Source organism: Narcine bancroftii, chromosome 2 (genome assembly GCF_036971445.1).
Source record: "Narcine bancroftii isolate sNarBan1 chromosome 2, sNarBan1.hap1, whole genome shotgun sequence".
Classification (NCBI taxonomy): domain Eukaryota; kingdom Metazoa; phylum Chordata; class Chondrichthyes; order Torpediniformes; family Narcinidae; genus Narcine; species Narcine bancroftii.
Genome location: NC_091470.1, coordinates 100,560,041 through 100,572,868, shown reverse-complemented (window position 1 = coordinate 100,572,868; position 12,828 = coordinate 100,560,041). Strand labels below are relative to the sequence as shown.

At 42.8% G+C, this 12,828-nt stretch overlaps 1 protein-coding gene across 2 annotated transcripts in view; it reads left to right on the top strand.

Annotated features, from left to right (window-relative positions):
* The first annotated feature begins 348 nt into the window (after window positions 1–348).
* LOC138754003 (PH and SEC7 domain-containing protein 4-like) overlaps window positions 349–12,828 on the top strand; it is a 61,125-nt gene continuing 48,645 nt past the window's right edge. The window contains exons 1-2 of one of the 2 annotated variants that reach the window (XM_069917709.1): window positions 349–588; window positions 5,820–6,880. In XM_069917709.1, the coding sequence (XP_069773810.1) occupies window positions 5,909–6,880 (972 nt within the window). In that variant the 5' untranslated portion in view covers window positions 349–588; window positions 5,820–5,908. The other variant, XM_069917708.1, reaches the window with a different exon arrangement.

The following is a 12,828-nucleotide window of genomic DNA, read 5'->3' as shown; positions in this document are numbered from 1 at the left end:
CTGTTCCTGAAATATTTGGCTTGAGAGAGAAAAAAAATTGTAATTGGCCCATTTCCTTTGGAGCAACGAAACCGTGCACATAACGAGTCGATCAGGGACGATTGGCAATTTTCAAACTTTTCCTTTCCACCCACCCCCCTGAGCACCGTCATCGGGATTACTTAAAGTGGGAGGTGAGTGGAAAGAAAAAGGTCGATGGGGGGGGGGGTGGGGGGGTTTGTGCACCGGGCAGGACTTTTGACTCAGAGGTATTGGTGAGGCCGGTCAGAACACTTTCCAGAATTTTTAATTAAAAATTTTTTGTCTCTCCCCCACCCCTTCAGATTGGGGACCAGCGCGGGGAGCAGCCTTTTCAAGAGCGTCGAACCCTGTGCGCTCTATTGGGCCACGGCAGTGCAAGAGTTAAAGGCCAAGTTGCTACTTCAGCGCGGGCCAATGGCGATCCCCCTGATCGATTTCGCGATGTCTTTCTGCTGGGAGCGCTCCGCTCCAGCAGGTGTTGAGCGGATCGAGGTGGTCTCCGGCTTCCATGCAAGAGGCTTTGATCGTATCGAGACCACGGAAGCCTTTTTAAGATTGTCACTGGTGGTAAGAACCATTTGGAAAGAGGGGAGCAGCAGGAATGGTTTCGGACCATGGACAGATTAAGGGGCCAGTGGGCAACACGGGCATCTCGCTGGCTCAAATCTCCCTTTCAATCTCTCTTCGCCGATCGTGGTTCAGCAGGTCAAGGAAATCAGTTTAACTTTCCGGTATCTCCGCGGGTGACTGTGGATCCACCCAATTCACTCAGTTTCTGTCAAACGTTGAACTTGCGGAAGGAAGTGAGCATGTGTCAAATTTGAGCAGAGACTTGAGTTGGGGGGGGGGGGAGGAGAGAGAGAGAAAAAGTTCAGTTTGTTAGAAAATAGGGCAAAAAGAAAAGCAGCCTGGGGACAGACCTCCAACCTACCCCCCTCCTCACCCACTGTCCACCCTGCTGTGGATGGCCAACTTCTCAGGGAACTTGTTCCTTTCTCAGGCAGAGTGACACATGGGAAACCCGACGGGTAAGTTCACAAACTTTACTTCAGAACTCATCTCAACTGTGGGCTTGGGCCTGTTTGGCGACAGGTAGGTCACTGATTGTCCTGCATGTTTTTAGCAACCTGGGCTTAAAGACTCTGAAAGGATCAGAACCTCCCCTGGTGGACTGAACACCGATGATGCTAGATTTTTAATAAAGTCCACTTGTGTTCATGTTGATTTATGGTGAACAGGGAGGAGGTTGCAAGGATGTGGGTTTGCTGATTTGAGACAGGTGCTATGTATTCTGCAGGCTGTATTAAATCCCTGTGTAATGCAGGAAGAGTTGAAACTAGCCTTTATCACTCAAGTACTTCTCCAATACGTTAAAAATTAATTGTATGAGTCTTTCTTGCATCCGGGTGGTTCAAATCTTTTCTGTGTTTCCTAATGGCCATTACGATCAAACTGAAAACATTTCACTTAGGTCGTCTATTGTGATCTGATTTGCACAAATACAAACCTGACGAAACAGTGTTTTCCATGTAAAACAGACAATCATTTGTGGGACAATTATTCATAAACACATATTTATTTATCTGGCGTCAATTAACATTTTAACACCATAATTAGAGAGGACTATTCCAAAATAGCATTGCACTTCATATATTCTTCTGACCAATACAATGACAGAAATCAATCTTCTCTTTTACTGCTAGATGGAAATAAGCTGAATTGAATCTCCTAGTGCAATCCTAACCTGGTCTAGCATTAATAAAGATGCTGAAGTGGTGTGCAGGAGTAGAGGCAAGCTTTGGCAGGAAGAGGGGTTTACAGCTGGTTAACCGCACGCGAGAGTGTGCCATTCTCAACCCTTTTAGTGCTATGGCCCCACGAGGACTCTGCCCAAAGTCGATGGGCCCCCCTTTCCCTGTGAAGCAGTCAAGTTTTGGTTTCTTCTGTACTTCTCTCCGATTAACTACATAAAAAAAAACTCCTTAAAAAATTTAAATTATGTGAAGCAAAAAGAAAATCAGTCTTTTATGTTCTGTGACCGGGGGGGTGGGGGGGGGGCTGGTGCTGTTGGGCCCCTGTTGAGAATGGCTCGTGTGTGTGCAAGGAGTATAGACAAATATATATATTAAATCTTTGTATGCATTTTTTTTACATTTAGTCATACAGGACATTAACAGGCCCGTCCGGCCCACAAATCTGTGCTGCCCAATTAACCTACAACCCCCATACATTTTTGAAGGGTGGGAGGAATCCAGAGGACCCGGAAGAAACATACATGGGGAGAACATACAAATTCCTTTTGACAGCACCGGATTGGAACCCAGGTCTCTGGCGCTTAACTACTAATCTGACCATACAGTCGAACGAACACACAGATGTGATAAAAGTGTGCATATATTGCAATAGACCAAAGAGAACTTTTTAATAATCTTCTAAATTACTCCAAGCCTTTTCATTAATCTAAAACATTAGTATCATTTACAAAGGGATGTGGTTTCAGGTTTTCCTGTGTTTGGGGAAATTGTTTTATTACTTGCAATGATGTCATTTCTTCCCTTCATGAAAGCACCCACTGCACCACAGCAATGAAACCATTGATTAGCCTCCGATTCTAAAACAAGGGCTCAGACCCGAAATGTTGGTTGTACATCTTTTACCTCCTGTGTGACCCGCTGAGTTTCTCCAGTGCTTTTATGTGTTAAAGTTCAATATCAGTCAAGTGGGCAGCACTCTTGACCTCTAAAGCCAGTGAGAAGGACAAGAATACCAAAATCCCTATGTTCTTAAAGCTCAGTCATAATCCTGACATGTTTTCACATTCTTTCTGCAATTTTAAAAATATATTAATTTTCAGTAAAGTCAACTAAGATTAAAATGTAACCAATAAAATGCGGCATTAAGCATATAAATATTAACTGTAATTATAAAGACAGAAGAGAAAAACGTAACTCTTGTGGTAAACGCAATGGTGGTAGGTTAATTTGGGATATTTGGAGGGTAAGGGCTCATGGACTGGAAGCACCTGTTACCATGCTGTATGTCAAAATTACAGGTTTAACAAAATGAAAGTTCAAATTTGTTGTCAGACAAATACATGACATCACATACAACTGAGAGGTTGCCAATATTATTACAATTTTGGGGAGACGAAAAATGAAAGATTTTGTCCACAGACCTAAATCAGTCACAAGCGAGCCTAGATATTTGAGTTATCACTAAATAAACAAAGGGGGAAATTATTTGTACTGGTGGAATGGAATGTTTCGCCATAAAAAGTGATTGAAGCAAAGACAGAGATTGTTTGGACAAAAGCTGGATAAATATTTGAAAAGAAATGCCAATAGATGAGGGAAAAGGCTGGTTAGATAGGATGAGATCTCCGGCTGAAGATACTGTAGCTGTAATTTTGAGGTACAACTTCTATCACTGATCAAAATATTCTTTTTAGCAATTGAAGATGTGGTTTTTATTTAAATAGTCTTCATTGTCGATAAACACAGTTTTGTTTCTGTCGATTGCTATATTTTTAACTTCCTACAACTTTATGATGTCCTCCACTAGGAACTAACTGTTAAAGTGAAAGTTACTCAATAAATGTCAATAAACTAGGTCAACTTGTGATTTTAAATATAATAATTTAGGATCCAATTCTATCTATCTGTGTCTCTGTGCTTGAATTTCTTAACAGAGCACTTAGTAATGTTATTAGTCATCAACTAAACAAAATCGGCAGTAGTTAAATAAATGTTTGTCTCTTTGTTCTAAATATGAAAGATACCTTTATTAACATTATGATTGCAATCCTAAAGTACTTCACAATCTCAAGACAATCTAAGGACATGGAGAGTTATTATACAAAGGCAAAAAATAGAAATCATGATCACAAGATTTAGAAGCAGAAGTTGGCCCATTGAGTCTGCTCCGCCAGGCTAATCATGAGCTGATCCATCCGCCCCCCCACTCAGCCCCACTCTCTGGCTAATCAAATAGCTCTTGATCTCTGCCTTAAATGCAGCCAACAACCTCGCTTCCACAGCCGCCCGTGGCAACTAGTTCCGCAAACTCACGAACCTCTAACTAAAATTTTTCCGCATCTCTGTTTTAAATTGACACCTTTTTCTCCTTGTCCTAGAATCCCCTACCATGGGATACATCCTTGCCACATCCACTCTGTCCAGGCCTTTCAGCATGAAGAAATCAACCCCCGTCCAATGAGTACAGTCCAAGTGCTGATAATCATTCCTTTCGTTCCTCGTGTAAATCTTTCTTTGAACCCTCTCCAAGTGCCAGCACGTCGTTCCTCAAATGCAGCTCCCAAAACTGTGCACAGTACTCCAAGTGAGGTTTCACCTGTGCCACATAGAGCCTTGCCATTGCATTCCTGCTCTTGTATGCTACCCCTCTGGAAATGAATGCCAACATTGCATTTGCCTCCACCACCACTGATGCATCATCAAATGATCATTAGTGAAATAAAAACACTTATTTTGAGCTATCTTTTTCAAAGGCATTGTTAGGACCTTTCTGTAGAGGGTGGACCCAGCCTGTAGTAATATGCTGGAACTCAGTCTGTAGTTGAAATGTTAATTTTTACATTTTTAAAGATTTCATCACCTGCTCTACAATATGTTTGGAGGAGGCAGAGGTGCCAGGTTTTATTACGTTTGGACTAAGCTTTGCTGCGGGCTTATTTAACACCAGAAAGAAAGTCACTTAATGTGTCCTAACTTTGGAGCAAAAGCAAGTGAAATAGGTATGTCTTCTCCCAAGATTTACTGCCTTAAAATGGGAGTCATGTAAACCTCTTGGCCAGGAAAATCCAAAATGCTCCCAAATCCGAAATCTTTTTGAGTGCCGACGTGGCGCCACAAGTGGAAAATTCCGCACCTGACCTTACTTGCCCATGTGGGGCTCTGACAATCTGTTGGTGCCAGTTCATTACCAACCGTCATCACTGTTAGACCTACGTGCATTACTCACTGTGTTTTCTGCTTGTTCTCTGCTCTGTGGTACGGAGATATTGTTGAAAATGACTGATGGTGAAATAGCCAAAATGGTTCTGAATCAAGGGAAGTACAAAACATTAATTTTGTGTGAAACTTGAAATTTATCTCCTCCTAAAATGCCGTGTTTGAGTGTAACACGACACGTTTGAGTGTATCATTATCACATTGGGGAAAAAAATCCAGTGTACTGTAACCTTTTGATCAAAACACAGCATTGTAGGTGGAGACTGAAAGCCTGCCATGTTTAACAGCTGATACAGGGATTCTGCTGATGCTACTGCGCTGCTTAGTTACCCTCAACACATTGTTCCAAAATCTGAAACACTCTGGCCCCTTGCATTTCGGATAAGGGGTACTCAACCTGTAGTAGTCCAGGTGTGGTCTCAGCAATGTATGAAGCAAATTGCAGTAAGACATCTTCAATCCTGTCTCCAAATCCTTCTGTACACTCCCTCACAACAGTCACTGGGAGAACCCATATTTGCCCTTGCTAGTCTTCTCTTTTTGACTTATCTATAGAAGCTTCATAGCACTCTTTCACTGCCTTCCCCTTTTCTAAATCAATCTCCTGCTCAACCTTCGCTAGGTTCTGAATCTCTCCCAGTCCAGGGTCAATGTCAGAACAAGTCTAATCGGGGTTCAAAATCTGAAACACTTCTGGTCCCATGCATTTCGGATAAGGGCTAATCAACCTGTATGTGATTTCTTTGCAAAGTTTACACAACCATAATTCAGGATAAATGGAAACATTTAACAATCATTTTGCAATCGCACAAATTATTTATTTTGCAGATCACCATGGCAAAGAGCTGACTGCAACTTTGTGGGGACCATTGAAATCAACAGCAGACCTTTTGTAACTTCCCTTTAATATTTTGAAGATGGATGATTTCGATTTCCTAATTAACATGGAACAAACATCTTCCAGAAAAGATTTAGACAGTACAGAAGGTGATGCCGACATTGAAGAAGACAATTGCATCAGTGCCCTGGATCTAATTAGTAACAACTCTGGTTTAATTTTGGAGGCAAGGACACAAGATGGCACAACAAACCCCTTTCGGATCTCAGCCAGTCCAGGTAAAGAAATGGAATTGGGTGACCTCACGTCTGTGAATGATGACAATGAAGAAGATAATATTGTTGCTACAGAAAGTGTGCTCTTGGACTTTGATTTAGAAAACAAAAGCACGTGTACTCAGTGTGAGAACTCGGATTTTGGACAAATTGAAACATTTACCAGTCAGTTAACAAACATTCAGCTTTTTGAGGATGACCAAGATCAGTTAGATTCCACCAATCGATCTGAAAGTGCAAGTTCGTTTGAAAGTAATGGATCTACACCATGGGTACAAGCTGTATTATTGACTAAAAGAACTAATGAAATGGGAAACTGTGCAGAGGAATGTACTGCTAGTCTATTTAATAACTCGGATTGGATGATGACTGAGAGCCCAAGTCCATCAGAGCCCCTGACGCCCTTTGTCAATGAAGAAACTGATGAAGAATTGCTGAGGGATAAAGCTGAAGTTTCGGATGCAGCCACGACTCCTGATGAAATTATCATGGATCCATTAGACGTCGATTTTTTACAACAAGACGTGTGGCACCAGAACCAAGCTTTTATTCCAATTTTGACCACAGGAAAAGAGGAGCTGGGTGAAAAGAATAACTTGGATCCGGTGATCTGTAAGCCATCAAGCTGTGAAATGGAAGGTCATGGGGTCAAGGAAGTTATCACTGAAACTTGTGATGTAATAAGCACACATGACTCAATATCTATGTTACCTTCTTACATTCCTTCTGTTCATAAGGAACTGGTGGGATGGAATAACCTACCAATGGAGAGTGAGGTATGCAATCTTTTTATAATCAAACTGTGGAGATGGAGATTGACCCTCGAGTTCTCCTTCATCCCTTCTGGAGTGAAGCTTCAGTTCTACATTATATTTCAAGGTGTCAGATCTCCACTGACATTGGTTTTAAGCACTGTGTGGTTCAAAGTATAGATGAAATCTGTAGATTGTAAGTGTTCAAGTTTATTAATCATCTGATTGTACAAGTTTAAATGTAGACATTCAACACAGTAACAGGCCCTTTCGGCTCATGAGTCCATGCTGCCCAATTACTACCTATTAACTTGCACCCCCAGTACGTTTCAAACAGTGGGAAGAAACTGGAGCCCCCGGGGGAAACCCACACAAACACAGGGAGAACGTAGCAATTCCTTACAGACAGTGCAGAATTCAAACTCCGGTCCTGATAGCTTGTGCTGTAAAGGCGTTGCACCAATAGACACACCGACTGTGCTGCCCCAACAAAAGTACAACCGGTCCTCAGTACAACGCACTGCAATGATGTACAGACATAACACACATACACACAAATGATGCACAGTAGTTATATACAATATTAAAATAAATAAACATTATTGTTAAATTAATAGTTGAGTCACAAAAGGTTTATATGAGGAGTTCAGCGGTCTTACTGCCCGTGGGAAGAAGCTGTTTCTTAGCCTGGTGGGGCTGGCCCTGATACTCCTGTATCTCTTCCCCGACAGGAGCAGCTGGAAGATGCTGTGTGTGGGGTGGAAGGGGTCCTCAATCATTTTGTGAACCCTCTTTAGACAACGGTCCTGGTAAATGGGGGCAGGCGAGGGAGACCTCGGTGATCTTTTCTGCTCTCTTATGGTTCTGTGGATTGACCTCCAATTGATGCTGTGCAGAAACTGTACCAGATTAAAGGCTTGAAGTGATAGTCTAGATGATGGAACAAACTTCGGAGATGTTGAAGTTTGAGCTCGGAAGAATGACACGCATCCTCAAAACAGTTGGTATAGCAGTTAGCACAACGTCATTACAGCGCCAGCTATCAGGACTGGGGTTAGAGTCCCGCACTGTCTAAGGAATTTGTATGTTCTCCCCTTGTCTGCGTGGGTTTTCTCCGGGGGCTCCGGTTTCCTCCCACCATTCAAAAAGTACCAGGGCTGCAGGTTAATGGGGTGTAAATTAGGCGGCACGGACTCATGGGCTGAAATGGCCTGTTACCGTGCTGTATGTCTAAATGTAAAAATTTAAAATTTGATGTACAGTGCAATTAATCTTCTGGTGTTGATTACAATGAATCAGAGAACAAATATTGTAGGAAAGTGATCTAAGGTAACAGGAACAGAGATTTTCAGGAATACATTTTTAACGTGTCAGTTCAGAATTACCACTGGTGGACTGAGGATCAAGTTTGGTGTCTGAAAATTATCCCCTGACAGCACTAAGATTCAGTGGGGTCAGGTCAGGGGACAGACAACACCAGGGGCAGTGGTGAGGACTGTCCCAGGGCAAATGGTCGGGTATGATGCCACCAGGTGTTAGGGGCTGACTGTACCAGAGTCATTGCTAGGTATTTAATTACTGAACGATGCTGCTGTTATTTGGCATTAAAATGACACTCTGTAGCCAGCTGTGTTTGGAGCTAAGAACTGGCATCACTGAGGGTTATTGCTGGCTTTGCAGCAACATGCAGTGGCCAATACTGGGTTTAGTCGGGACTGAGTGCTGGGGTTTGATGGAACCTTGGTGTGAGTACTGGTATTTGACAAGATAACGTTTAAGGCTGGAAACCAGTTACTGGAACTGGTTGCTAAATGTCAGAAAGATATTCTGTACATCACGTGGTGAACATGGATGTCACAGCAGGAGCCTTGTTAACAACAGTATAATTTCTCCCTGAATAAAATGGGCATGAGCAAAGTTAAGACTCTCCACGATTTGTGTTGATTTCCGATAAGGAAATGCTGCGCTGCTCAATCCGTGTGGGCATTTTCACACTGGGAGACTCTGACACTTTTATACACGGACATCCCTCTGCACTGAAAATGTAAATAATTAGAAGAATTTAAGCAACACAGTTAACGCACTGCTGTTACAGCACCAGAGACCCGGGTTCGAATCCGGCGCTGTCTATAAGGAGCTTGTACGTTCTCCCAGTGTCTGCATGGGTTTTCTCCGGGTGCTCCAGTTTCCTCTCACCCTTCGAAATGTACCTGGGTTGTAGGTCAATTGGGTGTAATTGGGCCGCATAGGCTCCTGGGCCGAAAGGGCCTATTACTGTGTTGTTAAAAAACTTTAAATTTAAAAGAATTTTAAACTTTTAATATATCTAACGTGGTTAAAATCATAACGTGCTTCACCTTGGACAGTGCTGCAGATTTAATTAGCGCTCATTTGTGGGAAAGCTTTTCGATATGCTGACCAATACCCCAGCTGGCTCAGCACGAACTCCATTATTCTTTCATGATAACTCAGAGAAGGGAACATTTTCTTAAATTGGATCAGCTTCTCTCTTGGAAAATGTAATCTCTACTGGCACATTTAGTTCGATTTTCTTTTGGGTGCCTTTAGCTGTCTCCATTTTGCAATATTCTAACTGCATTGGTAATTTTCAGTTCTTTACTTCCCCAAGTCTTCAGTTCTTATTTGCTTGCTTCACATCGAGCTAGTCAAAAACACAATGGAGAGGGTCGTGCAGGAAATGATTGAGAATTGAGATACTATGGTGAACGTATGCAAGGTAAAACCACAGATGGAGGGAGAGCTGTGTTATTATTGGAAGGATGTTGAGGTGGTAATAAGAATGCAGAGCAGATTTAACGATGAGGAAATATAAATGGAAAATAACAAACTTGAAGCATTGGATGATTTTGTAGGGCAGTTCAAGTGTGAAAGATCATAATTTTTTTAAATTTAAAATTTAGACGTTCAGTTTGGTAACAGGCCCAATCGGCCCACGAGCCCGTGCCACGCGATTGCACCCAAATGACCTACAACCACCAGTACGTTTCAAGCGGTGGGTAGATACCGGAGCTCCCGGAGGAAACTCATGCAGACACGGGGAAAACATACAAACTTCTTGCAGGTGGTGCGGGATTCGAACCCCGGTCCCGATCACTGGCGCTGTAAACCGGGGCCGCTCCGTGAAAGGAGCGTTTTGAAATAATGAAGGGGGGTTACAGAAACCCAACAGTTGAGGCTGAGGGATCGGAAAATAGATGCAGGATGGAGAATAGAAAAACAGCAAAAGATTGCGAGGGGGATGCAATTTTGTATTTGAAGGATAGACATCAGTATTGAAGGTTGAATTGAATAGATCATTGAAAATAAATGGAGATAGTGGGGTGGTGAGATGACGTAAATAGAGGAGGATAGAATTAGTTCTCCATCTTATGAAACCAGCTTCAGGGGTGGCCAACCTTTTAATTTTTAATTCAGACATACAGTGCAGTAACAGGCCATTTCAGCCCGAGTCTGTGCCACCCAATTAACCGACACCCCCAGTATGCACTCATGGGCTGAAATGGCCTGTTAACATGAATAATGTTTTTGTTAATTAAAAATCATGTAGACACCTCTGTTTTATATCTAGAACTTTGTGAAAGATGTTTGCAAAAACCATTTGATGGTTAATTTAGCCTCCTGAGTTTCTTTGTAAACAGACTGACAGTTGCAATTATGATTTCCACTTATATGGTCCTTTTTAATGTTGCAAACCTGTCGAGCAGATGTGAAGTATTCCTTTAAGACCTCCCTTGCACCTGGTTCCATGCACAGATTGTCCCTTTGGTCAATGTGTTCTTTACTTTTCCTCGAAAAATCGAGGGCTCGTGAGAGAGTTATAAACCACTGATGACAAATTAGATTTCAACCTCTGTTTGGATAACTAAATGACCTTTACAGCGTTGCCTGCAAATCAAATTCCTCATGAAAAAATTGGCCAAAAATCATTTAAAACTGGGTTTAAATCTACATATCGGTGCTGAAAATTAGGGTTTCAACAGGAGCAGACTGAATTGAATGCAGCCCTAATAACTTCCACACTTGTCTGACAGCGGCCTAACAAAGCATATTCTCCAAAAATCAATGTAAAGGAGAGAGAGAGTCTGCAAGGGAGATGGAGAGAGCCCCCAGCTCGGTATTTTCATCGCTGGGATAAATATCAGGGTAGAAACCCCGAGAGTTCACTGGGCTAGGAGAGGGGCGGGAAATCCACTGGGACCACCACAGGAAGTAGTCCCCAAGGTGAGAATCTCATAGCACTTGCAATCAATTTCATGACCTCAAAAGGTAGGTCAACTAGAAAAATACAGTTTGGAGCGAGGTGTTTCAGATCATGGATTGGGAACTTTTCTTTCATGTAGTGTGATCAGTGAAAATGGGAAAGAAGAATTATTGTGGGTTATCTGAGCTCTCTCGGCTGAATGATGCGGATTGGAGTAAGGAGTGTTGCGAGCCCAGGGGACCCCAAAACCCAGCAGCAAGACAAATGGTTACTTAAACAAAAGTTGCTTTTAATTATCTTTAAACATGAAAACAGGATCAAACTTTAAGTTAACTAACCTAACTTAACCCCCTTCCAATTCTAAGCGCGCGTGTGTGTAATGTGTGTGCAAGTTCAGAAAAGTTTTTTGATTCACAGTCCAATCTCACTTCTCATCCCTCCAAGTTCACTGGCTGCAGACAATTCTTATACTGTGCACAGACTTTAACATTCATGAAGTTCACCAGGCTTTGGTGATTGAAAGGTAAATGGTTACTGTTCAAGAAGGTTCTTGTCAGTTTTCAGAGAGAGATTTGTTGCTCCAGGACATCCACAACTGATGTACTGTCATCAGCCACTTCAATGTCTTGTTGACGAAACTCACGCCTTTAGGGTTCTCCAGATGATAACCTCTTTCTTTCAGGTCACCACAGCATTCTTTCTCTGTTTGTCTTATTCTAAGTGAAACATTAGACAGCCAGTCCTCTCCACTTGCATGAACCACAAGGGCTTTGACCAGGCTGAATTAAGAACTCATAACCCTTCTTCCAAATGGGGTTTTCCACAAGCTTGTCCTGTTCCAGTCCCAGCTGCTGTTGCTGACTGTAACACTGTAGAACTGATCTGTGTGTGTGTGTGTGTGTATCTCTCTCTCTCTGAGAGAAAGCCTGTTTGACTCTCTCTGCTTGCAAAACCAACCGCATGACCCTCTTAGAACAACGTGTTCTCTTCCAGACAATCTGCGGCTCCAACAAGATCTTTCATCTGTTGCCTTTTTGTAAACAACAATCTCAAGTGAAGTCTCTTGAGCACTCTCCAAAGCTCTTGCAAAAGCTCTGGGGGCCCTGATATGTCTAGCATGGGGCAGAGCTCCAGTATTTCAAATAAGATCTGTTTTAAAGTGTTTGTATGTGACCTACTCTAACAAACCTTTCCCAATTGATCTCCCAAAAACATATCTATATACTCTGTCACAGTACTCATAGCAGTTGCAATAAATGTCATGCCCTCAAAAGGTAGGTCAACTGCAAAAATGCAGTTTGGAGCGGGGTGTTTCAGAACATGGATTGGGAACATTTCTTTCACGGAGTTAAAGTGGGAAAGAAGAATTATTGTGGGTTACCTGAGTTCTCTTGGTTGAAAGTTACAGATTGGAGTAAGGAGACAGTCTGGATTGAACTATGATGTAACAGGCTGGTTGTGAAAACAATAACTCTTCTCAGGAAGTCCCCTTCTCCCGTGCCAGTTTGCAGTCACTAGCTCTCCCCTTCGCCCGTGCAGTCACTGGCTCTCCCCTTCGCCCGTGCAGTCACTGGCTCTCCCCTTCGCCCGTGCAGTCACTGGCTCTCCCCTTCGCCCGTGCAGTCACTGGCTCTCCCCTTCGCCCGTGCAGTCACTGGCTCTCCCCTTCGCCCGTGCAGTCACTGGCTCTCCCCTTCGCCCGTGCAGTCACTGGCTCTCCCCTTCGCCCGTGCAGTCACTGGCTCTCCCC